The sequence below is a fragment of the Tachysurus fulvidraco genome, chromosome 10 (assembly GCF_022655615.1).
Source record: "Tachysurus fulvidraco isolate hzauxx_2018 chromosome 10, HZAU_PFXX_2.0, whole genome shotgun sequence".
Lineage (NCBI taxonomy): Eukaryota > Metazoa > Chordata > Actinopteri > Siluriformes > Bagridae > Tachysurus > Tachysurus fulvidraco.
Genome location: NC_062527.1, coordinates 7138609 through 7161810, shown reverse-complemented (window position 1 = coordinate 7161810; position 23202 = coordinate 7138609). Strand labels below are relative to the sequence as shown.

The 23202-nt window shown below is 41.7% G+C and overlaps 1 protein-coding gene across 2 annotated transcripts in view; it reads right to left on the bottom strand.

Annotated features, from left to right (window-relative positions):
• The window catches only part of appl2 (adaptor protein, phosphotyrosine interaction, PH domain and leucine zipper containing 2), a 27786-nt gene extending 11994 nt beyond the window's left edge, over positions 1–15792 (bottom strand). For both annotated transcript variants that reach the window (XM_027172911.2, XM_027172912.2), the window contains exons 1-8: positions 15645–15792; positions 3996–4094; positions 3790–3849; positions 3135–3206; positions 2615–2702; positions 2328–2369; positions 2171–2229; positions 1224–1370 (exon numbers count right to left, since the gene is read on the bottom strand). In XM_027172911.2, coding sequence (XP_027028712.1) covers positions 1224–1370; positions 2171–2229; positions 2328–2369; positions 2615–2702; positions 3135–3206; positions 3790–3849; positions 3996–4094; positions 15645–15698 — 621 coding nt within the window. In that variant the 5' untranslated portion in view covers positions 15699–15792. The remainder of the gene's footprint in view (positions 1–1223; positions 1371–2170; positions 2230–2327; positions 2370–2614; positions 2703–3134; positions 3207–3789; positions 3850–3995; positions 4095–15644) is intronic.
• Between the last annotated feature and the right edge of the window lie 7410 nt (positions 15793–23202).

Genomic DNA, 23202 nt, shown 5'->3' with positions numbered 1-23202 from the left:
TTATAAAGAATCCGCTGCCATTTCTCACACAAACAGATCTGGAAAAAGAGACATCACTGCACTAATCAGTTCCTCAGGATTTAATCTTTATAACTTTTGAGCTTGTGTGTTTTATTCTAAACGCTACTAACAACATTTCTCCCAGAAAACAAATTTATTATTTAGTGAATTTCATAACAGAATAAAGACAATAAAAAGATTTTTAGCATTTTTCAGACCTCAAATAAAGAAAAGTTGCTATTAGTTTTTAAACAAAGCAACATTTTATAGTCATGCTCAGAAATCAATAGTTGCTGGAATAACGCTGAATTCTGAATAAAAGCTTTCACTCATGTTGGCACGATCTCTATTATTTTACGACACTCCATCTGTCTTTGATTTGATCCCATTGCAAAAGTTTCAGTAGGGTTTAGATCTTCAGGTCTGCTGGTCCTCCATCCACAGCTTGATTGACGTGGCTGTGGCATGGAGCATTGTCCTGCTGGACAGACCAATCCTCATATTTGAGGAACATTGTCAGAGTAGAAGGACGACCTGGTACATGACTTGACTTTGCGGCCTTCGAAAAGATGTACCCCGACTTTGCAAACCGTGTCAAGATCGCCAGAGATCCAGACTTCACCAAGTCTCTGTCTAACCACCATGTATTCCTTTCCACCACAGATCCTTGTGGTAATTGTCAAACCTCAGCATGGCTTATCTGTGCTTCACATTGATAAATGGCTTTTTCAGTGCTGCCCTGTTTCCACTGTACACTTCACCCCAACCATTTTTTGCCTTTTTTGTCAGCGTACAGTTGTTGAGTGATACGCGAGTGATTTGTAATCGTCATCTCTGCCAGTGAGGAGTCGTCCCGTCAGCAGAGAGTCATTTTCTCCCTCTGCTAGAGTCTGTAGTCTTTTTGTCCTTAATGTCTGCTGCTTGACCTTATTTTTATGAACCACCGTCGATCAAATTTTAAGTATAAAAGCAACTGATGCTCACAGAATCCTATTGGCAAGACTGAACCCTTTATTTCCTCAACTCTTTTGCCTTTTAGTTATTTTTCATTGTTTTTGCCATGCAGTGATGATCACAGCACTGTATTTTTAAGTACCCCAGCACACAGAATGAGGTTTGATTGTGTTTAGACAATGCCTGTTGTACATGTAGAGAAACAAAACATTTGAGTGGTCTCTTAATTTCTTGAGCTGTATGTAGATTCAAGGAGAGTTTTCTCAGACCTGGGCTTGTGTGTACCCCAGCATGGGCTCCAGTATGGCTACTCTCTTCCTGTACTGTAAGGCATTAAGAGCGCAGTAATACTGCATGGAGGCCTGGTGCTGCTTCCTCCGACAGAAGGCCACCTCATTAACCAGCTCTGATTTCAGCTGTGGAACACACACACACACACACACACACACACACACACACACACACACACACACAAAATATTAAATCATTAGCTTTTTTGTTTAGATGGCACAATATTTCAGAAATCCTCATCTTATATTGTTTATTTTAACAAATACTAAACGTAACATTTATTAAACACTATTTACATTATAAATATGACAGAATACAGTGCCTTGCAAAAGTATTTATCCCCACTGAACTTTTTCCATATTTTGTCAAACCAGAAAATTTTATTGGAATTTTAGAATGGTGTCTTTTTTTTTTTTTTTTTTTTTTTACAAATGAATATCTGAAAATCAGCCCCTTTTTACTCTGATACCCCTAAATAAAACCCACTGCAGTTCACTTCACGTTGCAACTTGTGTTTAAGTTTAAAATGTTACTATTTAATGATAAAGCCTGAGGTGGCGGTGGTGAGGAAAACTCCCTGAGATGATATGAGGAAGAAACCTTGAGTGTCACCCAAATGAGGATGAGGTTCCTCTCAAGGTTTTTTATTCCTCAGGGAGTTTTTTCCTCACCACCGTCACCTCAGAATTGATCATTAGAGATCTTTTTTTTCCTGTATCCAGACTTCTGTAAAGCTGCTTTGAGACACATGTGAAGAGTGTAAAGCTTTATACAAATAAATTGAATCGAATTGATTTGAACTACTATGTCAGTGTCATTTCTGATATCATTACAGACTTATCATTATAGACACTAATTCCTTCCTGCCGAAGTCTTAAAATGTGTCATATGAATGTAATACAAGGCCCTAGATTTAATCGCCTACCTTCTCATTCTCTCTCCTCTTGGGCAGTCGGCTGTATTTGATCATGGCGGCTTCGTGCTCTAAAGAGAAAGAGAGAGAGGAGACGAGAGGAATTAAATCCCTCAAAAATCCCCCTTTCATGCTCTACAGTAGATTCAGAGACGTGTTCTGGACTTACCGTCACTGGCGATCCCGAATATCTCTTTCAGTGTGCTTATTTCTGTAGAAATAATAAAAATAAATAATAATAAAAGAAATATTCAAGATATAAACACATGGAAAAACCCTTCAGACTGTATCCAGTGTAAGGTTTAACGTGCGGCGTGTGATTATTTCCCATTGAAAGCTTCAGTACAGATAGTGCACAGTAGACAGAAATGTAGCCATGCTACATGTCAGAGGGACACAATTAATTTATTTTAATGAGGGTTTAATGAGGGTTTAATGAGTATAACGCTGACATACCAGTCAGGTCCTTCTCTCTGAACTGCACCATGGGAAACACCATCCTATCAGCCATCTGAGTGGCCAAATCAACATGCAGAGCGTTCAGCTGAAAGATTGAGAGACAGATGGAAAGGTTACAATGCCTACGATGATTTAGGGGAAGAAAAAAAAAACCTCTTCACACACTTTCTAAAAAAAACAACAAAAAAACATGATGATAATAAAAAAAGAACATTATGGTAGCAGCAAACAAAAAAAATGGAGTCCGGGTTTCCAGCCCACACCATCTGAAACATTGACCTTGCTGGCAGCGAGAACAGCTCGCATCTGTTAGCTCACTACCTGCTGTTACCCCACACCGTCTCCACCTGTGCTCGTGCTGGATGTCCACACCCACCAGAGCCTACCCACTGATACACACACACGCGCGCGCGCGCACACACGCACGGACTCTACAAAGCCCTTCACATTCGTCTAGCTACAGTATACACTCAAAGCCCAAGAGCGGAGACGTAGCAGCGTGTAGAGACTTGCTCACCTCATCCATGGTTTTGGCGAAATGGTGCAGCGTGCTGATTACCTCTTCATCTTCTTTCCCCAGAGCAAAGTTCTGTAACATCAAAGAAAATGACTCAAACTCCAAAACACTGAATAATTTAGTGTTCAGCTGTCGAGCCACATGCATTCAGGACACCTTCGTGAAGCACCTTACTAAAGAGCTTTTAAAAAGCTCTAAAAAGCATTATATTGTGATCGGTGACACGTGAAAGATTTATATGAAGCAGTGACATGTGAAAGGAAGAGGTTGGGGGATTGATTTCAGCCTCTGCTCTGTGTGTGTGTGTGTGTGTGTGTGTGTTTGCATGTTTTCCTTGTTCATCAAGTGTTCTCTGATTTCCTCCAGTCTAAGGACATCCAGCGATTGGTATCTCCCAACTGTCTGCAGTGAGGCAGTGAGTGAGTGTGTGTGTGTGTGTGTGTGTGTGTGTGTGAGTGAGTGTGTGTGTGAGAGTGTGAATGAGAGTGTGAATGAGAGCGAGTGTGTGAGCTAGTGTGAATGAGAGTGAGATGAAATCAGCTCATCCTGGGAGCTACTGATGGTGTTCACTTTGGCACTGTGTTAGGTTTATGATCTGGAAATAGCACTGCAGTTCCTGCTGCTGTTATGAACTATAGGGAAACAACAGTATTACCTGTTTCTCATACTGAAGCAACTGTTTTGAGAGCTGTTCGGTGGCCAGAGCCATCTCATTCTAAAGGAAGAACGAAAGATAAAAGAAACAATGAAAGAAAGAAAGAAATAGAGAGAGATTTCAAGTAAAATTCAGCAGCATACTTCAGTAGAATGGCATACTGTGTGTGTGCGTGTGTGCGTGTGTGTGTGTGCGCATGTGTGTACCTGCGCCCCAAACACTCTCTGCATACACTGCAAGAGCTGGTTGCTGTAGTCCGTCAGGGTGCTCGCATCTTCTTCAAACACACTGAGCAACGTGCGGGTCTGAAACATCCAGTCAAACATTAAGTCATTTTAATGTTAACCACTAAAATCAAATTATTTCGATTTTAAAATAACATTTACACGAAATCTCTTCTAAATCAAACAGCTCTACTGTTATAATCAGTATCGTTCATGGCACTGCAGGCTTTAGATTTGGGAGTGAGGAGTAAAGGTTACACGGCCCACCAGCAGAACAAGGTACAACTATCTTTCTTTCTAGACTTTTCTTTCCACTAATCCTTTTTACACCCTTTGACTGTACTGACAGGTTTCCGGATGTTTCTGAAGGACATCTGTAGTAGTTCTGATTGATTTGCTTTGGAGTAACTCAGACAGGAGTCACTGCTGTCGCACTAAAAGTTCATACTACATGCATCCGATTTGTTTTAATGAGCACTTGTAGGCATGCAAGTTGTTTTTGATCACTTATTATCGAGTCACATGGCAGTACAACCTGGATGTAGGATTTAAACTCACAACCTTACATAATAACTTACAGGCAGAATGCTAATGGACTTATGCGACGTTTGCAATCGGTATAAAGAAGTGAATGATGTGTCTGTGAGTCAGAGTCAGGACTGTGTTGGCTTCCAGTGTGAGACGTGTGATTGTTCATCTAAAAAGCAGCTCAAATTGATCAACGCCACTAAAATTCAGTGTAAGGGACAAACACTGCATGCAAAACAGCATCTCAGACAGCAGAAATGGGTTTGATATCAACATTTCCTCTGAAGATACAAAACATCTGTGTGGAAAAAAAAGAACTGTTTTTGTTTTTCTATGAAAATTTCACTCCTAGTATTTTAGAGAAAAAGAGAAATGATAAAAAGAACTCTACACATTTTTTAAGTCCTGAATGTCTACTTCCATATGCGCTTCATATTAAAGGTGGGGTGTATGATGTTTGAAAAATGCTTCAGAAAACTGAGTCGGGCTGACTAACAAAACAAACGTGTAGCCAATGAGCAGAAAGGGGCGTGTCTTGTCAGTATTCGGCAGAGAGAGTGTTCAGTGCGCATGTCTGACATTAGCAGAAAGCCATTGAAACGTTGACACGGCGGATACCTGCCGTTACCTCTGCCTCGGGTTCTAGGTGTTGAACGTCATCTTCCACGTTAAAGCTAAACCTTTCACGTACAATACACAGTACTACAAAAACCCATTTGACCTGTATTACCACGGTATTACTCATTGAGTTTATTTATTGATAAAAATATCCCCTCGGCCATCTGCCCCAGCAGGTTCTGCCATAATAGTTGCCTGCGTATGTATATGTGGGGCGGAGCTATCAAAACAGGGGTGACACCCATTTGCGTTAAAGGTGTGTTTGTTTAGGTAATTTCAAATGTCAACATTGGATTTCAGAGATCGTGCACCCCACCTTTAACACCACTGTGGAATGACACGTGACAAAGACATTTGATAATCAACATGGACACAACCAAACAGGAGGAAACAACATTTTTGGCCTCTGGGAAAAAAGAAATACAATTTTTTTATTTTTTTTTTTAAATCTTGGGTTCATTTTGTTTTGGCGGAGTGACAATAGAAACTTCGTGGATTGTCAGAGTAAAAACTCACATTATGTATGTAAGTTCAGACACAATCTATTTTCCCTGTTGTTATTTCTACTGTTCGTGTTCATGCATTTCATTTGGAGCCCCAGAGAAAAACCCCAGTGATAATTACGTGACCCTTCCCTTCCCCGACCTCTTAATGTAAAACGAGTCTCATCTCAGCCATGTGGTGGACGTGGCCCGTGGGTGCGGCTCAAACCGATGAGAAAATGAATTGCAGCGTCCGCAGCATGTGACCTGATTACCACATGGCAGTCGTGTCTGTTTGACTCTTATGTAATTGAAGGTGTAGCCTGGAGCAGGGAGCAGACCTGTCCAACCTGAATCCTTACAGCCACCTGACATGATGACATGCCTCCTGATTGCCAATACAAACACGCACGAGGGCGGACATGCGGTCTGAGAGGCTTCGTCTCGACGCTTCTGTCAAGGGGGGGGAAAAAAACAAAAACATTTGCATAGCCTACTTTGAATGGGGAAAACGAGAAGTCCTGTGAAGACTAACGTGGGCGAAAGGGCGAAATTGATCTTAACAATGTGTTGTTAACAGAAGAAGAAGAAGATGATGAAGAAGAAGAAGATGAAGCACCACTAAGCTGCAAGTTTCTTTGGAAACATTTGTTTAATTATCCAGTTATTCGTCTCCTGTCCTTTCTTAATTGGATATTTTATATAAATAAACTTTCACCCCATTAACATGAACTTATTTCCACACGTTAACTCTAATTACAATGTCAATTTATTATTATCATTATTATTATTAATATTATTATTACGACCTCATGGTACCCTTTAATTGGAATTCCCTACTTTGCTGTGTCTTTTTTTTTTCTATGGAGACAAGCCTCAAATAAATTTCCATTAGTTGCTCTTTGTACTGTTCTGCTGTCAATCAACACAAAAAAACATTTGTTTAATTAAAAAAAATGAAATAAAAACCCAATATTTTCATTTAACACAATATGGACGTTATATTGTCACATCACACAGTCTCTTATCTACAGAGCTTCCTAGTGAGTGGAACACAGCTGCTGTAGTGTATTAGATTAATAATAATAATAGTAATAATAATAATAATAATAATAATAATAATAATACACACACACATCCACGGACCATCACAGTATATCTGTACATGACGTTTAACCATCACAGTATATCTGTACATGACGTTTAACCATCACAGTATATCTGTACATGACGTTTAACCATCAAAGCATATCTGTACATGACGTTTAACCATCACAGTATATCTGTACATGACGTTTAACCATCACAGCATATCTGTACATGATGTTTGGTCCTAGATACCATTCTGTGTTCTGTCTGTTCAGTTGTGTTCACAAGGGACAAGTCACATAAATGTTTAAAAGCTGTGACAGAAACAACAGCAGTTCTGACAGAGCTTTATATCTATATCAGCGCGTTAAAGCATCCTAACAGCTCCGTTTGTCAGTTCACTGGCAGGGCGTGACGTCCACCAGGACTAAAGACTTTTACAGACCAGCTGTGCTTTCATCAGATGAGACACTTTAAGAGTGAGTACAAAAAGAAATAAAACAACAAACAAATAAAACAACAAGCAAACAAATAAAACTCACTCACTCACTCTGAAGTTGATTCACACAGTATTTAAAGTTCAGTTTTTGAATGTTCAGGATTTAATGTATTCTCATGTAGCCAGAGCTTTTATTGGCTAAGGATCTCGCAAAAGGGTGTGTCTGACTGGAATCAACCAACCACGGTTCATTTTGTTTATTGTCATTTATACGGTGTGGGGAGCACTGTGAATGAGAGTGTGTGTGCCCTGCGATGGGTTGGCAATCCGTCCAGGGTGTATCCTGCCTTGATGCCCGATGACGCCTGAGATAGGCACAGGTTCCCAGTGACCCGAGGTAGTTCGGATAAAGCGGTAGAAAATGAGTGAGTGAGTGAGAGTCATTTATACGAGCGTGAACATAAAGTCCTACAAAAACAGATCAGATTGCGACAATCGATCGTTTATTTAAGAAGTTTGTGGAAACAAAGGAGTCTGTATCGTGAACTCCGTCGTTTAGCTGATCCTCATAAGTGCTCATAAGCTCTCAGCACTACAGGAATGTCCCATAAACAGCATCCAGAGGAAATAGAACACCACATGAGACAAGACACAAACACTACAGTAAGTGTCATTAAATCATTGTCTTTGTTTACAGACATCAGGCTCTGATGGGGACATGAAGGAGGGGGGTTCTCTGGTTAAAGGAAAAACACAAACAATTCTCCTGAGTGAAAAGGCTTCTGTAGCGAAAGTGCCGCAGATCGGCGTGTGGAAGCTGTGTGAAGACCACCACTACTGCACACGTCACAAAGAGAACTAACAAAACCGTAAAAAGTCAAAGGAGTTAATCATCCTGACTAAAACAGTCCCACGTTCCTGTTACCTGAACATTTCTCCTACCACAAATCCCGAGCTGAGCCGAGATGGAGGAGCTAAACCTCCTGCTGACTTCTGCTAAAGAAAACTTTGTGTTGTTATGTTTGTTTAAGCGTAAACTCTTTATAAATCCCACCACCTGAAGCTCTAGTCACATGGTCTTGATGCTGGAAGAAAGTACAATTTGTTGAAATTAATTAGCTTGAATGGACGGCAGGAAATAATTCCAGAATCAGGAAGGAGACCCACATCCTGTGTGCTGAGAGAAAACCAGAGTACAAACATTCACCAGAGAGATTATCATGAGAGAATGAAGACTGTGTCTGTGTCTCAATCAGCTCTCCATATCAGTAGTCAGGGGGCTATCAAGGAGTCAGCATTATAACAGCTGTCTGTCTGTCTGTCCATCGCGCTCTCTCTCTCTCTCTCTGTCTGTCTCTCTGTCTCTGTGCCTGTCTGTCTGTCCGTCCATCACTCTCTCTCTCTCTCTGTCTGTCTGTCTGTCTGTCCATCGCTCTCTCTCTGTCTGTCTGTCTGTCCATCGCTCTCTGTCTGTCTGTCTGTCTGTCCGTCCATCGCATTCTCCATGTCTGTCCATCCATCTCTCTCTCTATCTCTCTGTCTGTCTGTCCATCCGTCTCTCTCTCTCTCTCTCTGTTTCTGTCCGTTCATCTCTCCATGTCAGTCTGTCTGTCTGTCCGTCTCTCCATGTCAGTCTGTCTGTCTGTCCGTCCGTCCGTGTCTCCATGTCTGTCTGTCTGACTGTCCGCCTGCCCGTCCGTCCCTCTCTGTCTGTCCGTCCGTCCGTCCGTCTCTCTCTGTCCGTCCCTCCCTCTCTGGCCGTCCGTCCGTCCGTCCGTCCCTCTCTGGCCGTCCGTCCGTCCCTCTCTGGCCGTCCGTCCGTCCGTCCCTCTCTCTCTGGCCGTCCGTCCGTCCGTCCCTCCCTCTCTGGCCGTCCGTCCGTCCGTAACTCCCTCTCTGGCCGTCCGTCCGTCCGTTCCTCCCTCTCTGGCCGTCCGTCCGTCCGTTCCTCCCTCTCTGTCCGTCCGTCGGTCGGTCCGTCCCTCCCTCTCTGTCCGTCGGTCGGTCCGTCCGTAACTCCCTCTCTGTCCGTCGGTCGGTCCGTCCGTAACTCCCTCTCTGTCCGTCGGTCGGTCCGTCCGTAACTCCCTCTCTGTCCGTCCGTCGGTCGGTCCGTCCCTCCCTCCCTCTCTGTCCGTCCGTCCCTCCCTCTCTGTCCATCCGTCCCTCCCTCTCTGTCCGTCCATAACTCCCTCTCTGTCCGTCCATAACTCCCTCTCTGTCCGTCGGTCGGTCCGTCCCTCCCTCTCTGTTCGTCCGTCGGTCCGTCCGTCCGTCCCTCCCTCTCTGTCCGTCCGTCCGTCCCTCCCTCTCTGTCCGTCCGTCCGTCCGTCCCTCCCTCTCTGTCCGTCCGTAACTCCCTCTCTGTCCGTCCGTCCGTCCGTCCCTCTCTGTCCGTCCGTCCGTCCGTCCCTCTCTGTCCGTCCGTCCGTCCGTCCCTCTCTGTCCGTCCGTCCCTCTCGGTCCCTCTCTGTCCGTTCGTCCGTCCGTCCCTCTCTGTCCGTTCGTCCGTCGTCCATCTCTGTCCGTCCGTCCGTCCGTCCCTCTCTGTCCGTCCGTCCCTCTCTGTCCGTCCGTCCCTCTCTGTCCGTCCGTCCGTCCGTCCGTCCCTCTCTGTCCGTCCGTCCGTCCGTCCCTCTCTGTCCGTCCGTCCGTCCGTCCCTCTCTGTCCGTCCGTCCGTCCGTCCCTCTCTGTCCGTCCGTCCGTCCGTCCCTCTCTGTCCGTCCGTCCGTCCGTCCCTCTCTGTCCGTCCCTCCCTCTCTGTCCGTCCCTCCCTCTCTGTCCGTCCCTCCCTCTCTGTCCGTCCGTCCCTCCCTCTCTGTCTGTCCGTCCCTCCCTCTCTGTCCGTCCGTCCCTCCCTCTCTGTCCGTCCATAACTCCCTCTCTGTCCGTCGGTCGGTCGGTCCGTCCCTCCCTCTCTGTTCGTCCGTCGGTCCGTCCGTCCGTCCGTCCCTCTCTGTCCGTCCGTCCGTCCCTCTCTGTCCGTCCGTCCGTCCGTCCCTCTCTGTCCGTCCGTCCGTCCGTCCCTCTCTGTCTGTCCGTCCGTCCGTCCCTCTCTGTCTGTCCGTCCGTCCGTCCGTCCCTCTCTGTCTGTCCGTCCGTCCGTCCGTCCCTCTCTGTCCGTCCGTCCGTCCGTCCCGCTCTGTCCGTCCGTCCGTCCGTCCGTCCCTCTCTGTCCGTCCGTCCGTCCGTCCGTCCCTCTCTGTCCGTCCGTCCGTCCGTCCGTCCCTCTCTGTCCGTCCGTCCGTCCGTCCGTCCCTCTCTGTCCGTCCGTCCGTCCGTCCCTCTCTGTCCGTCCGTCCGTCCGTCCCTCTCTGTCCGTCCGTCCGTCCGTCCCTCTCTGTCCGTCCGTCCGTCCCTCTCTGTCCGTCCGTCCGTCCGTCCCTCTCTGTCCGTCCGTCCGTCCGTCCCTCTCTGTCCGTCCGTCCGTCCCACTCTGTCCGTCCGTCCGTCCGTCCCACTCTGTCCGTCCGTCCGTCCGTCCCACTCTGTCCGTCCGTCCCTCTCTGTCCGTCCGTCCCTCTCTGTCCGTCCGTCCGTCCCTCTCTGTCCGTCCGTCCGTCCGTCCGTCCCTCTCTGTCCGTCCGTCCGTCCCTCTCTGTCCGTCCGTCCGTCCCTCTCTGTCCGTCCGTCCGTCCCTCTCTGTCCGTCCGTCCGTCCCTCTCTGTCCGTCCGTTCGTCCCTCTCTGTCCGTTCGTCCCTCTCTGTCCGTCCGTCCCTCTCTGTCCGTCCGTCGTCCATCTCTCTCTGTCCGTCCGTCCGTTCCTCTCTGTCCGTCCGTCCGTCTCTCTCTGTCCGTCCGTCCCTCTCTGTCCGTCCGTCCCTCTCTGTCCGTCCGTCAATCTCTCTCTCTCTCTCTCCGTCTCTCTCTCTCTCCGTCCGTCCATCTCTCTCTCTCTCTGTCCGTCCGTCTGTCTGTCTGTCTCTCTATCTGTCCGTCTCTCTCTCTCTGTCTGTCCATCTCTCTCTCTGTCTGTCTGTCTGTCTCTCTCTCTGTCCATCTCTCTCTCTGTCTGTCCATCTCTCTCTCTCTGTCCGTCTCTCTCTCTCTCTCTGTCCGTCCGTCGGTCCGTCTCTGTCCGTCTGTCCATTTCTCTCTCTCTCCCTCTATCTGTCCATCTCTCTCTCTCTCTCTCTCTCTCTCTCTCTGTCTGTCCGTCTGTCCATCTCTCTCTCTCTCTGTCTGTCCGTCTGTCCATCTCTCTCTCTCTCTGTCTGTCCGTCTGTCCATCTCTCTCTCTCTCTCTCTCTCTCTGTCTGTCCATCTCTCTCTCTCTCTCTCTCTCTCTCTCTCTGTCAGTCAGTCTGTTGGTCTCTGTGTATAAAAGCCTTCAGTGCACTGGAACTTTCACTCCCTAAAATAAATCCCACAATGCACCAAAAATGCATCAGGCAGCCTGGACGCTCACCATGAGGTCTTACTGGAAATGACATCATATGTCCTGAAGCCTCTCAGCTGGAAAAATGTTGGCAAACAAACCAAACTCTCAGCTTCATGTACAAACATCAGTAGCTTGTAATTGTAGCTCTCAAATGAGATCTGATGCATGTTTTACTGATCTACGATCTAACGTACGATCTCACATCTTACGAGCGTACGATCTCACATCTTGTTTGATGTGTCATAACAGAACCGTGTGGTTAAACTAACAAATATACACAATGTTTTAAACACACATATTTGACATATTGTTGTTTTTCTACAGAGACGGAGGAACTCCTTTACACCAGATAACTACTGACTCACCAGCTAGGGAGCTAGAGATCTGATTGAAACACAACAAACAGCCACATAAATGTTCTTCTCACAGAGATTTGAGAAGTACACACTCTGTTTCCATAATCTATAGACATGGATTATTGGTTTAATACATTTAAACTGGTTTATTACATTTATTGGTTGGGTGTCACATTCCAGTCATGTAAATTAGACTTCAGGACAAAGGCAACATCAGGAAGAACATCAGAGCTTTCACTGTCCCAGTGGACTAGTTATTACATTTAGGACTTGTCCACCCATGCAGGTGTGATGGTCTGAGTGTTTCACACCTGAGTCACTGGGGAGATGGAAAGTGTTTGTTTGTGTGTGAGAGAGAGTGAGTGTGATTGTGTGAATGTGTAAGAGTTAGTGTGTGTACAGTATGTGCATGTGAGAGTGAGAGTGAGTGTGTGTGTGTGTGTGCGCGCGCATGTGTGAGTGTGTGTGTGAGAGTGAGTGAGTGAGTGAGTGAATGTGTGTGAGAGTGAGTGCATGAGAATGAGTGTGTGTGTGTGAGAGTGAGTGCATGAGAATGAGTGTGTGTGTATGCATGTGTGTGTGTGAGAGTATGTATGTGTGAGAGTGTGTGTGTGTGTGTCTGTGTGTGTGTGTCTGTGTGTGTGTGTCTGTGTGTGTGTGTCTGTCTGTGTGTGTCTGTCTGTGTGTGTCTGTCTGTGTGTGTCTGTCTGTGTGTGTCTGTCTGTGTGTGTCTGTCTGTGTGTGTCTGTCTGTGTGTGTCTGTCTGTGTGTGTCTGTCTGTGTGTGTCTGTCTGTGTGTGCGTGTCTGTGTGAGAGTGAGTGCATGAGAATGAGTGTGTGTGTATGCATGTGTGTGTGTGAGAGTATGTATGTGTGAGAGTGTGTGTGTGTGTGTGTGTGTGTGTGTGTGTGTCTGTGTGTGTGTGTCTGTCTGTGTGTGTCTGTCTGTGTGTGTCTGTCTGTGTGTGTGTGTGTGTGTCTGTGTGAGAGTATCAGACAGGAGAAACATGGCACAGTAAAATCTGTCCTATTTAATGAACTCCAATTAACTCTCCATTCACAGGAAGTATAAAAGGAAGCAGCTTCATGATTTTACACTATAATCTTAGCTTCATATGATTTTAGCTTCATGATCTACACTATGGTGAAGTGCTGTAGCTATTTAGACTATATATATACTTAACATTTGTTCACATTCACATGCTCGTTGTGTGAGTGTGTGTGTGTGTGTGTGTGTGTGTGTGTGTGTGTGTGTTTCCTCCCACAAATATAACACACACTGCACACGGTGTTGTGAATCCCAGTAAGATTGTTCTCAATTGATTCTATCAAACCTCAGTGTGTTTGTGTTCATCTTGGATCATCACAAACGAGCATGGTGAACACAACCATATCAACTCTCCATAAATTATTATTATTATTATTATTATTATTGTTGTTGTTATATGTACATGTGTGTTGTGGAAGATAATGATGTCATCGGTGGCTAAAAGACACACACAGGTTACTTTACTGAACATGTGTGAACCCGAGTACGAGCTAAGATCGCAGGAATCGTGACACAGTTCTTCTCAGTACCTCCTACAGGATGTACCGCATCCACCCGATCCACATAACAGCCTTCACATTACGGATTTTTCACTTGAATCAGACTATTCGAATTATATACTGCAGTTTAAAACCCACTAAACTCACAACCTGAGCTCCAGCTGAATAAACAAATGAATGAATTAATTAATGCAACATGCATCATAATTTTTAGCATGTAGACATAACTGAGGAAGACAATGTGGATCAGATTACATTGTTGAGGATTTTTATTAAAAAAATGCCTCTAGTAGTCACTAGAGATTGCACCAATCTTATAACCGGCTCGGTTTTAGGTAGATATTAGTGCAAAAAAACTAAATTATAAATAAATAAATAAATAAATAAATAAATAAATAAATGGCGATAATAAATATTTTATTTGGAAAATAACTGTTATGATTTACATATAAACAGACTCGACTGGGGGTTGTTATTTTTTTTTAAAGCAATTTTAATTTAGAATTTTATAACATTTAATATTAATTTTAAAAAAATCATAAAGCATAGTCATTATTTCTCAGTATGGGAATCGAAAGAGAATCAGTAGCTTCATGTCAGCTCTAAGAGTCGCCTTCTTTACTCTTCTAAAGCAAACTCTGAGGTGATTCATTTAAACACAATTATATTGAGATTAGAAGTACATGTTCGCTATTACATCACTCCTGCCTCATGCAAACGTTCACCATGTAAACAGAGGGTCAAGGGTCTGATTCTGGAGCGATTTAGGGACGACTTTTGCGGTTAACACCACGGCGTTATGATGCTCTCGATTTTTTATGACGCATGTGACACAAAAACCTTGAACTAGTTCTCATGACAAAACACGGCTGGCAGAGAACCCACTTAGACATGAGATATTTTAATAAAACTATGAGAGTTAAACCTTTATAAATAAAGCCAACACTTTAGATGTGATTTTGTGTGTAATTTTTCTCATTCCTCACTCGTTTCCTACAGGTTAATGAATCCCTGTTACAATCAAAGTGGACATGACTCCAGTCCCAGGAATGATGTGCAGAAAGCTGGAACACACCCGAGATCGGACACACACCTTGGGCTGAATGATTCTAGTCACTCTGCCTACCAGCATGACTTGGGATGTGGGAGAACATGTGAGACTCAGTAACCAGCTCATCCACCTCAAACGTTGATTTTTTTCTACATGTTGAGACGCTACTAGATGCTAAAGAGTGATTATATACACGTTAAATCACTGTATCCTTCATCCCAGTCTGACCATTTACATCATCAACAAAGCGATTCCTCACACACAACTTGATTCAATTCGCTCACACTCTCACACGTTTTTTTGGTTTTTTACTCCAGCGGTTTCTGAACTACTCGATGAATCAGCACATCCTGTACCAACCAGCAAGCCAAGGTTAAAGTAACAGAGATCAGAAGTTTTCCTCCCTCTTATGTTTGATGTGAACATTAACTGAAGCTCTTGATATGTATGATGTTATGCTGCTGCCACATGATTGTGTATGCTGATAGATAGATAGATAGATAGATAGATAGATAGATAGATAGATAGATAGATAGATAATATTTGTATGTTGGTGAATCACAGGGTGTGACCCTCTCTCAGGCTGTTCCTAGTGTTCTTTATGTACAAGATTCTCTCTCTCTCTCTCTCTCTCTCTCTATCTATCTATCCCTTTCTCTCTATCTGTCTCTCTCCATCCATCTATCTATCTATCTCTCTGTCTGTCTGTCTGTCTGTCTGTCTGTCTGTCTATCTCCCTCCCTCCCTCCCTCACACACACACACACACACACACACACACACACACACACACACACACACATACACACACAAAACCATAACATGGCCTAAAAGAAAGAGCTGTCAATTCGTAAACAGCTGAGATGTGGCCACATTGTGTCTGTTGTTGTCTGTAGACAGGAAACAGTTAACAATCCCCCAGTGCTGTGTAACTAATCCGTCGTGTATCACTATATACGAGCTGCATAAACACTTCTAGTTAGTGTTTAATGTTGGGGGATAAAACACTAGTCGCCCACAGGACGCTGTCACCGAGGAGCTGCTGCACGTTCACCATGACTGCACATTAACACAAGTCTACACACAACTACACACACTTACTGTACTGAATCTGCACGCAGATACACATTTCTCCTACCTGCGGACTGTCTTGCAGAGCTTCCTCTAGCAGTAATTTGTGTACGGACGGCATCTTGCTGACGACGGATGGTGTTTTTAGTATTTAAGGCGTAGAACTCGGTTCCCCAGAATGCACTGCGTGACTGGGTGATAAAGAGGGGCGGGGCTTGTCAATCTGGGCGGTGCTAATAAACACGCCTCCGTGATACTTTTATTTCAATACAATCATTTTAACGGTTAGTTGTTTTAAGAGTATTTAGAAACAAACGTGTGTTTTATCCGGAATGTTTAAAAGTGTACGTAGTTTTTATTTTATGGGGAAGAAAAAAGGACAAAAGAAACTCTTTTCTGCTAAATCTTATCTGACAGCGCCCCACAGTGGTGGACTTTGGGGTTATCTATTAATCAGTATTTATACATGTGGACACTTAGCACATCTTCAGAAAATTTAGTAAATAATTAAATAAATTAAGTAATGATTATAATAAATTATTATTATTGTTGTTGTTGTATTTGTTGTTGTTGTTGTTGTTGTTGTTATATTTTTAGCACATAGTTATAGTTTTTCCTGTTATAACAATCTCCACTCTTCTAGAAGACTTTCCACTAGACTTTTTTAGTGGATTTGTGTTCATTGAGCTACAAGAGCATTAGTGAGTTCAGACACTGATGATATAAAAGTGAGGATCATCCAGTTCATCCTAAAATGGGGTTCAGTGGGGTTAAGTCAGAGTCAGGGCTCTGTGCAGGACACTCAAGTTCTTAACTCTAGCTTTAACATTGTATGTAAACTCTACACAAACTCTCTCTTATGCAGAACGGACTGGTGTGGGTTCATTCCAACCAAGCAGAAACTACACCTGAATCTACTGAAAGCCAATATCGACCAGTGGAATTAGGTGGGCCTCCTGCTTGATTGAAATGAAAGCACACACACACACACACACACACACACACACACACACACACACACACACACACACACACACACACACACATACTTCCTATATACACTTCTGTGTGAAAATCCCACCAGGAGATCATAAGTTTCTGAAATACTCAATCCAGCACATTTAACACCAACAACCATACCACAGTTAAGCCACAAAGATCAGACTTTTCCAGTCTCCAGTCTCCAGTCTCCAGTTTAAAGTGAACAATAATTAAAGCTCTTGGTCTGTATATGTCTAATGTTATACATTGTGCTGCTGCATGATTGGCTGATTAGATAACTGCATGAATGTACGGGTGTTGCTTTGTCCTGAAATAAAATTTGCATGTTACTTTCTCACTTTTATACTTTCATGAGTTTTTCTGGAGATATTATGGAATTTGTTGCCACAATATTTATAATATGCTTTATTATGGGCTGTTCTTTAAAAAAAAGCTGATGATACAACGATGATTTCACACTTATCTTAGACACCTAAACTGACCTCTTAGAGTTTTAATGAAATAAACTTCACTAAAAAGAAGCCAAAATGTAGTTTAGTGTATTGTGTTTGTGGAGGTCACTAGAATGGTCTTTAGCATGTCCTCATGGGTCTGGATATCACATTTATCAACTAACTTCACCACGTAGACAGGAATAAACAGTATATTATTTTAGTATCTATTTATGTATATATTGTTATGGTTAGACTCAAGTGTTCATATAAACCCTATGAATATTTAATTGCATGAATATTAAAAAAAGTTTCTACTGTCTGCATTATTAATTCATTTGACAAATTGCCTATTCACACTGAAAGTATTTTAATAAACAATTTTTTCATCTTTAAAATTTTTATTAGGATTATTATTAACCAACAGAAGCTGTGTAACATCTTATAACGTAATCACTCGGAGACACTTAAATGTGTAATTTCGTGAGTTGAATAATTTTTCTTTTGATTTATTTTTATATATAATTATTATTATTATTATTGTTATTATTATTATTATTATTATTATTATTATTATTATTATTAGTAGTAGTAGTAGTAGTAGTAGTATATTTATTTATAGAAATGTATTTCTTCTGTCTGCTTGACACATCAGCTCACAACACTGAAGATCATGAGTCTGTTAAAAACAACTCTCAGCTAGACCTTATATAACGGTATGACTGTAGGAAAGCAAAAAAATAAAAAGATATAACATGGTCTGATATGATACAGTGTCGTTCTTGAGGTATTCCTTTAAAGGAATGAAAGGTTGAGAGAAATGTTAAGACATAACACGGAGACTTAGTCATGCATGTACAAGATATTCTCAATAAGATTTCAAAAGCTATAAGAAGCAAAAGAAAAACATTATGTAAAAAATGATATAACATTATAAACTGCATTCTAGATTAACTGACATCTTCGAACAAACATGGACTAAATCATTGTTTCAGTAGACTGTACAAGCTTGTGACCCATCTTTCACTGAAAAAGCAACAAAACAACACACTACCTTCCAAACCTTAAATTAACAGAAGTTGGTGTCAACATTGAATTTGACTGGATCGTGTACGTATTTTCAAAGCCCTGAATAATTTCTTTTTCATTTGCTCTCATCCAAGCTGAGGCTCAAACCCCAGACTTTGTGGTACAGCAGCATCACCCGCAGGATAAATTAGGTACTCACAAGACAATAAAACTGCATGAATTATACATTATACATTCTACATCATTTACAAGTCACTAAAAACTTGTTTGAATTACATTTAGTAGAAGAAATGAAATCACGTTTTGTGTTTGATGACAAAAATGTATATAATCTATATGTAATATATTCTCTTAAATCTGATATATTCCCTTTTTTCATCCTCTTCACTCTGCCTCAGAGAAAGACATGAGGAAAATTCTTCCAAGCTGACAAAGACAGAATAGTTAACAGAAAATACATGTTCATGATCTAAAAATGGGTCTGTTTTGGTCCTCACTAGTTCCCAGGACCTGTTTTCTTTAAGAATCTAAGAATGATCTCAGAGAGCTCCTAAATTATCTTACAAATTTCTAACAAATCTTATCTTAAGAGTCATTCAGGACCAGTGATTCAGTGATTCAAGGAAACTACAAAAACTTTTATCTTAGAGATGAGGCTGTTGCTTGGTATGACACTTTCTATTGAAAACTGTAATTAGTTGTATAATTAAAAAAAAATAAATACCAGCACTTTTAAAATAAGTCTTTACTTTGTCTCTGTTAAGATATTTGAGGCTATATCATGTAGGGTGTAAGAGTTGCTCCTAGTCATGAAATTCTAATTAAATTCTTAGAAATGTGGGTGTTTCACCTTCAAACTAAAGAGAAGATCCTAGTAAAGATAAAAGCTATTCATAAAGCATCTTAACCCTTAAAAGAGCTCATAACCTCAAAAAGTGTTATGAGTAGCGAGGAAGACTTTTAATAGGGTTAAGAGTTTCTTTTAGCATTGGGAAGATGAAGAGGGAGAAGAAATGTATTGTATATATCAACATTTAATAAGGATAGTGAGTTAATAAGATTCTACAGATTAGATTGTGCATCATAGAAATTCTGCCGTTATGGCATTTAGAGATACTCTAACCCTGTAAAGCCTGAAATATAAAATAATTGACAGAAAATTCTATTTTTTGGAAACTGAAGTGTTTAAACATTTTTTTAAATATCACTTTTGTTCGGGCATTTGTGGTAATTTACTGACCATAATGATGTTTAACAAATTATGATTAAATCAGACAAATATATTATACTTGGTCATTTTATTCAGGAAAATGTTATATGTATATTCATTCATTCATTCATTCATTCATTCATTTTCTACCGCTTATCCGAAGTTCTCGGGTCACGGGGAGCCTGTGCCTATCTCAGGCATCATAGGGCATCAAGGCAGGATACACCCTGGACGGAGTGCCAACCCATCGCAGGGCACACACACACTCTCCTACACTCACCCACTCACACACTATGGACAATTTTCCATAGATGCCAATCAACTTACAATATATACAGTATCTGTGATATGTAAACCTCTCAAAATCCCAGTGAAGCTTTTCTGTCCTGAGGAATAGAGTAAAATTCTTCCAAGCTGTTCTGCAGAACTGTCCAAAAGTTACTGGAAACTTTACTCTCACAACAGATATTAAAAGAAAAGTTTCACATACTTTGCAAGTCACAGATATGTAATGCTTTATCATTTTTGAACAAATAAATGAAGAAGTATATTATTCTTGCCTCATTAATTGTGTTCACTTTGCTTTTTTTAATGGCTTGTGTGAAAATCTGATGATGTTTGGGTGATATTTATTCAGGATAATATAAATTTCTAAAGGGTTCACAAACTTTCAAGCTAGAAGTCAGTTTAAAATGATATTACGATGACATTTTAAATTTTAATTAGTTTATTAAATAATAAAAAAACGTATAGAAACTTGTATTTACACTGTGGCAGGAGTAAAAATGGCCAATGATGTCCCTGCAAAAAACTAACAAGTCAGTCCATAAAGGCAATCATATTGAAAAAGACAGCAGAGTATGGGTAAATCCAACAGGGGGCAGAAGACAAGTCTCTGATTGTATAAAAGAGGTTTTTAAAGAAAAAAATTGATAATGTTTTATAGATTCGAAAAGTCTACCTCCTGTGGCAGAGCAGGTGGTGGGGTCATCTGGTGAGGGTCTACATTAAAAGGGTGGAAGTTCAGGTAATAATACAGCATACCTATAACTTGGGTATTGTAGTTTCCTCTATCCCTCTGTCTGACAGAGAGCTGCATGGAAGCATGTCTAAGCAGACCAGAACTTTCCTGCATCTGGGATGCACTCAAATATTGAGACTGGTGTTAAAACCCAAAAGTACTTAAATATCAAAGTACTGTGGCAGACCTACAGGCTTACAGAGCTACAGGAACAGCAACACCAGGCTCTCCTTGGCCTGTAGCATCAGCAGCAAGAAATTTACACTATCTAGATGTGTTGAACAATCCCAATCCTTATTTCTCTATATCTTCCCTGTCTTCCTTCTTTCTCTCTGTCTTCACTGATGAGCCCCCTCAACCTGATCAGAACAAACTAGATTATTTGAAAGGGCAGAAATAGTAGCTTCTCAACGTTTGGGTGTTTGCTGACTGGGGAATCCCTACTGGCAGCCCAAAGTGTGGACTACCCAGCATTTAACAGAAAAGTTGTGGAACAATTTGGCTTGAGACTAGACAGAAATCAGTGGGGTGAGCTGAAACTGAAAAAAGGGGTATTGGACCTTTGCATTTGACCAGAGGCACCTTAATTGCTGCAGGCATTTGGCTGAATCCTGACCCCAATGAGCCAGAGAAGGGTTAGCACAGGAACAATTAATCACCGAACTTCAGGACAGCAAAGTGATCAGGACATGGTGTCATCAACCAATGAAATTTTGTCCAATAGGTCCTACTGGTAGTTCACCACATGTGTGTTTGCAGTCTCAGGGATAAAAGAACTGTCTAAATAATTATTGCCCGAACTATCCTCCACAGAAAAAGACATCACCATAGCCCATAGGGATACAGAGTCAACAGCACCTGCTGCTGAGGCAAAGGGTTGTCAAACAGGTGTTGGTTGGAGGGCAATTAGGTGATGTGAAATGCCACAAAGGGTATCCACATCACACTATGATGGGACTCATGTTAGTTCCATAGGGACTTCCCTTTAAACTAATCTAGATTAAAAGGTTGTGGGTATGCTACAAAGTATTGGAAATGGACAAGGCAGATTTATCAACATACAAAGAAGAGTATGAGTTTGAAATGCATCAAATCCCACTTGGAGACCATCATCACTCACCGGAGGCTGCCAAGTTGCAAGCTGACATTTTAGATTTGCTTTGTCCCAAATACACTGAACTCATCAAAGACCACAAAGGCTCCCTCTGGCATGGTTATTTGCAGCTTGCCTGTTCTTTTTTGTATGCTGAGGTTGGAGTCCAAGCCACCAGAGAACTGGTTCATTTTGCTGGACCCCAGATCACAGACTCTTTTTAAGGTTCGCCAACTATGGCAGGAATTCCAATTTACAATCTACCCTTCAGGCCAACTAATCTGCCCCAGGTATTTTTGTGCTGTATGTATGCAGACACTAGTGATCATATTTGGACAACTGGCCCACACAATATGTCCTCAAAAAGCCATTCAGTTAAGGGCATTTTCATCTCATACATTATGGCTCTCTGCCTCACAGTGAACTCAGGACAGAGGTCTAAAGCAGGCCACATGATTCAACAACATGAGGTTGGATCAACTGAGAATAATTATAGCTGTGAGGATGACTAAACCACTTCACTTACACAAGTGGCGTCTGATTTTTATAACATTGCTGGCTTTCATTATCCAGGTGATTCTCACTGGCCTGTATTATAGCTGTATGGAGGTTGGAAATCAAACGCGCGAGTTACATATGTAAATGATGCTATAAACCTTGGTTAACCATCACGAAGTAGCTCTAAGCAGGTGAGAACATTAGACTGTAGATGAAACACATCTCAGCATTTGAAGTAAAAAGTAGAAAACTGCGATGTACATGTACCAGAAAAATGTGGAACAATCAATTAAAGAAAAAAAACATTGAAGGAAAAGTGAAAATCAAAATTGTTTAGCAAAACGGTCATTTATTGATTTGTTTATTTTGTGGTCTTTTGTTTTTGTTTGCATGTTTACACTTTTCCTTCATCTACTTCTGTTCCCTTATATTTTGTAATATATATTTTTTAATAATTACTTTTTCAAAATGTTTTGAAACCTAAATATGTTGTTCTTAATATTTAAAAATATATATGCTTCTATGTTAAACATTCATGTGCTTTGTAAATCCTTATTGGTTTTACTCTAAATTCTAAACATTTCATGTTACCGTTTCATGTGTTAACTCAGTTAGACCATTTAGTTTATTTTACTTATGAGATCATTTAACAATAAAAGCAAGAAGACAGATTTCATTCAGCTTCAGTAAATAACAATATCAGACTTTAAGTGAGTCAAAATTTTCCATACGCATTCTATTCACTTTCGATTCAACATCTGTACACAAATCTTTTATTGTTTTTTGGATAGATTCTGTCAGGAGAAACGGGCAAAACATTTTTGAGAGATATTGGGAGAAGCTTGTGGAAAACTAACCTGGTTGAATATCTTTAGCCAAAAGGTTTGGTCTGAGCTATAAGGGTTATTATAATATAAGGATTACATATTATAGGTTTTTCCAAATGTATTTATTTATTCCAGCTATAGTCTGCAACATAAAATCCCATAAAATTGTATTGCAGTTATTTCAAAGACAAAAACTACCAAAAAAATATATTGCGGATTACGGTTCTCAGCTTGAGGCTTAAAATCTAAACAGAGATTTCTTAAATAACTTCTTGCAATTTTTTTTTCTACAGAGAGTGGCTAGTGTTTATTGTGTTGAATGAAAAGCCTTTTTGTCTGACACTGCATTGCATGTTGCTTTGGCCTGTAAGACTTTGGATCAGGTATTATGGTACACTGTATAAGCTACTGTAGTCTCCTGTCTCTTTTCTGTACTGAATTCAGGTCACAGGTTATGAGTGTTACATACGTAACAGTTGTTATATTCTCCTGCAGACCCATTTATTGCACAATG